Source organism: Octopus bimaculoides, chromosome 5 (assembly GCF_001194135.2).
Source record: "Octopus bimaculoides isolate UCB-OBI-ISO-001 chromosome 5, ASM119413v2, whole genome shotgun sequence".
NCBI classification, from domain to species: Eukaryota; Metazoa; Mollusca; class Cephalopoda; order Octopoda; family Octopodidae; genus Octopus; species Octopus bimaculoides.
The window spans coordinates 78272327-78277123 of record NC_068985.1 but is presented as its reverse complement, the minus strand read 5'-3'; the positions used below and the strand labels follow the sequence as shown (position 1 = coordinate 78277123).

The window sequence follows — 4797 nt, the reverse complement described above, 5'->3', positions numbered from 1 at the left end:
ACTTAGTCGCATTAACAAAGGGATGTAGGTTTGACCCCCCCCACGCGGGTAGGAAAGCCTTCTTTTTTTCTGTTGAGGGATTATATGCCCTTTTATTAGACTATTTTCCTTAGTCATTGCATGATGATTGTCATAAGCTTAAAGCTTATATAAAAATAGCATTATTATTATTTACAAGACTGTAAAATCGGCGCCATATAAAAAACCATTTGCACTGAAAGCATATAGAAGATTTGTTTACATAAAAACAAACATGAACTATTATAGCTCTTAAATTTTACAGAAATGGGGAAGCTGATTCGCTGGTGTAAAGGTAACACAGTCACATTAACAAAGGGATGTGGGTTCGACTCCCACGCTGGTAGGAAAGGCTTCTTTTTTTCTGTTGTGGGCTTATATGCTCCTTTATTAGACTATTTTCCTTAGTCATTGCATGGTGATCACCATAACCTTTAGGCTTATATAAAAATATCACATACATATATATACATATACAATGAGCTTCTTTCAATTTCCATTTACCAAATACACTCACAAGGTATTGGTCAGCCTGAGGCTAACAGAAGACAGTTGCTCAAAGTGTCACACAGTAGGACTGAACCTGGAACCTTGTGGTTGGGAAGCAAGCTTCTTACCACACAGGCTATCCTTATTTTCAGTTTTATGACCACCATTCCTAGGTGGACTGGAAAATTAGGTGGATATGAAGTCTTCAAGTCATTTCCAGATGATTAAACAAATTTCGTGGCTCATTTTACTCTTTCAGCTTTTAAATGGTTATGTGTTGTAATTCTTTTACTTTTATCCTTTTACTTGTTTCAGTCATTGGACTGTTGCCATGACGGGGTACCAGCTCAAAGAATTTCAATTCAGTGAATTGACCCTTGTACTCTTTTCATTTTCTTTATCCTGGTACTTATTCTATTGGTCTCTTTTGCTGAACTGCTACATTACAGGGAAATAAACACACCGACACTGGTTGTCTAGCAGTGGTGGAAGACAAACACAGACACACACCATAAGGCTTTGGTCAGCCTGAGGCTATAGTAGAAGAAGAAACCAAGGTGCCACACAGTGGGACTAAACCTGGATCAATGTGATTGGGAAATAAACTTCTTACTCCTGCACCCATATGCACAATATGCACAATGCATCAAAAGCTATTCTTGCAATGATAAGAAACTACCTACTGATGCACATTTTATTAATACACAATGGCATAGAAATGAACTGTACAGGAGAAACAGCCTAACTGCCTGTGATTAAAAAGGGTGGATTTTGTTGGTTTTGTTTTGAAGATATCTACATAAAGTCTCATACATTTAAAAATTTTAGCAATGGTAACCCCACTCCTGAAAAAAAGATGACATTTTTATTGCATCAGTTTCTTCAGAATCATTTCAGTTGACCATCCCATCGTTCTTCATGTCATTCTCCATTGCTTCTTATTTTAGGCAACATTCCTGTTATTTGAGTGATGGTTCCTGGAGTCCAGTCCGACCAGCTGTATTCTTCACCACAAAAGTGGATGGGACACTTGACATCTGGGATTATCTTTATAAACAAAATGAGCCATCTTTAACTATTCAGGTCATCAGTTCTTTATTTTCATTTTGTTTTAAAAGTAATGTATTCTGTTTATGTAGGTGTAGATTGGACAAAATAGCTAAGCAATTCATTTTGCAACTATGATGTCCTAAGATCAATTCTTGAGTGTAGCATCTTGGGCAACAGTCATTTCCTAAAGCTTCCAATTGACCTTTACTTCGTGCATGAAATTTGGTCGACAGTATCTGTATAGGAGTCTGTAGCTCAAAAAATACAGCTTCATCACACTGCCACACTAATTCTAAGAATTATGTCTGGGGTATACTTGTCTCTGAAATGCTCAGCTAGTTCCACGTTCATTCAGTTGGTTAAACAATTGAACCCTCTCACTGAATGACGGAGATCCACCATTCTGTTTATAACATGTATGTTAAGTTTAGCTGGAGAAGGAAGGGCAGTGCCCATGACATTTTGCAACCTGTCCCGATTGGTGAAATTAATATGGTGGATGTCTAGTCTACCATATCGGTAGCTGAGCATCTGTAGATATTAATCTGAAGATAAGGAAAAAAAAAAAAAGAATAGCAGAAGAGGAACCTGGCTGTCTGGTCTCAGTGCCTGCAACATAGTAAATTCTACTAAATACTCAAGCACCAAAGAAAGTTTTAAACTGGATGATGTGTTAGGATTTTCAGAAGTAACTTTTCATATAGTTGTTGCTTTTTAACCTCAGATCAATCTTGAAAGATTAGACCTACGGTCAAAGGCATTCTAGCTATGACCATCCTGTCTTTATTCTTTATTCTTTTTTTTTCACATATTACGGATTATATTGTCTAATGTATCCTCCTTTATTTAATACTGCCTCTACCACATCCCTTGACCTGTCATTTCTTGTAGGTCAAGGGACAAGGTGGAGGCTTCCATGTTGGCTTGCCTGTCACATAGCAATTTGAATGAAGGCAATGAGAAGTGGAATATTGATAAAGTAGGCTGACTCAAATGATAAGAGAGAAATGAGTGCAGTTAAGTTGATCCACTTCTGGCACTTATGGATATAAATGCTGTTTGATTGAGATAGTGTCACTCCTGGCTTGAAATATCTTCTTTATAACCTAACTTAAATGAAATTTTTTTGTTTTCATCATCCTAATCATTTAGAATTTGTTTTCCATGCTGGCATGGGTTAGACAGTTTGACTGGAACTCGTAAACAGAAGAGCTGCACCTAGCCTGGATCTGGCTGGTTCGGATATAAAAACTGGTAGAAAACTTTGCCAGATATGGCCAGTATTAATGTAAAATACTGGTATGACATTTAGGCTGGATTTGGTCAGTTTAAATGTAAAAACTTGTAGAACGTTTGAGCCGGATACAGCCTGTTTAGATGTAAAAACTAGTGGAATATTTAGGCCATATATGGCCAGTTCAAATGTAAAAACTGGTAGAATATCTGGGCTGGATACGACCATTTTAAATGTAAAAACTGGTAGAATATTTGCATTGAATTTGGCCCAGGAGAAAGAGAGAAAGGGATAAAGAAAGAAATTATACTTAGACCAAGACAGCCTGAAATGTTGCTTGTAACAGTGTATTTTGCTAAAGATTTCCACAGCCTTTCCTACAAAATCTTCATCTTTCTCTATTTCATCTTGAAGGGCAAAAAACTGAAATATTTGATATTTTCCATACCTCATGGCAAATAAACTTACTGGTATTCTGCAGACATTCTTCGAGAATGGAATATGGTTACTATGTTTACTGCTTCACCACTTTAAGCCAACTAATAGATGATGAGACAATGAAGATGCTTCAGAGTGGTTGCATGAATTGCTAGAAAAAGCAACTAAATCTCTTCCACAAATTACACTCTTTCAACTAAGATTACACTGGATAATGTAGCATTAGATACATGATGTCTGAATATAAGATGGGATAGTCATACTTGGAATGCATTTGATCATAGATCTACTGAATCAAGGCTGATCCAGACTTGAAAAAAAACCCAACAAATACAACAACAATAATCATTAAAACTTCCCTTGATACTCATTTGAAAAGATCAGAGAAGGACTATATTCTTAAACATGATTGAAACCAGTAAAATTCATACATGTTGTTCTCATTTAACCCCAGTTCAGTGCTGATCAAGCAGGTCAAAGATCAAAGGTGTCCCAGCTATGACCATTTCATATATTTGTACTGTGACATAGTTTACCTTGTACTACATTATTTACTGTGAAGGCATGTGGCTTAGTAGGGGTATGATTGTAAGGTCATGAGTTCAATTCCCTGTGATATGTTGTGTCCTTGGGCAAGACACTTTATGTCACATTCCTGCAGTCCACTCAGCTGGCAAAAATGAGTAGAACTTGTATTTCAAAGGGCCAGGATTGTCACTTTCTGTGTCACTCTGAATCCCCCTGAGAACTACATTAAGGATACATGTGTCTGTGGAGTGCTCAGCCACTTGCACGTTAATTTCACAAGTCGGTTGTTCCATTGATTGGATCAACTGGAGCCCTCGTCGTAATCAGCGGAGTGCCACACTATCCACTGTAGCCTTTATTTAAAATGGTAGGCTATGATTTGAGGGAGATTTAACTGCTAGTTCTAGCATAGAAACTCCATTCTTTGCTCATATTTTTTCATGTCTGTTTCTTCTGTTTGATTTTAGGTGTGTGATGAACCGATACATTGCCTTAAGGTTCAAGAACACGGACGTCTGGTGGCTTGCGGTTCCAGTTTTGGTACAACTACACTATTGGAGCTATCAAACAGATTTTACACAATGCAGAAGAATGAGAAGAACATCATTACTGAAGTAAGCATTTATGTTTTTAGAGAACTTCCTAACTACACCTTGTGGAATTTGTGTCACTTTCCCACAATACTTCATATCAATAATCGTTCGGTTTATAAGTAATGACTAACATTTAACAAAAACAAGAAATAAAAAAAGGGACAATATAATGGATTAAGGGAAATAACTGAGTGAAAGTTTGCAATTGTTTCCTCTTGATTTGTTATTTTGGGGTTGGGCTGCGGTCTTGTTTGACATTATTTAATTACAAAGACTAATATGAAAAATATTTGTCTCTCTTTTTCTCTCTCTCTCCCTGTTTGTCTATCTGTCTGCCTGCCTGTCTGTCTGCCTGTTTGTCTGTCTCTCTCGTTGTCTCTCCCTCTCTCTCTCAGCCTCTCTTATTGCACACACACACACACACACACTTCATTCAGGATATATAAG

At 37.1% G+C, this 4797-nt stretch overlaps 1 protein-coding gene across 1 annotated transcript in view; it reads left to right on the top strand.

The window, feature by feature from the left end:
• Positions 1 to 4797, top strand: part of LOC106880245 (dynein intermediate chain 3, ciliary) — a 61195-nt gene that overhangs the window by 44896 nt on the left and 11502 nt on the right. Inside the window, exons 10-11 of the mRNA XM_052967807.1 lie at positions 1455 to 1590; positions 4225 to 4371. Coding sequence (XP_052823767.1) covers positions 1455 to 1590; positions 4225 to 4371 — 283 coding nt within the window. The remainder of the gene's footprint in view (positions 1 to 1454; positions 1591 to 4224; positions 4372 to 4797) is intronic.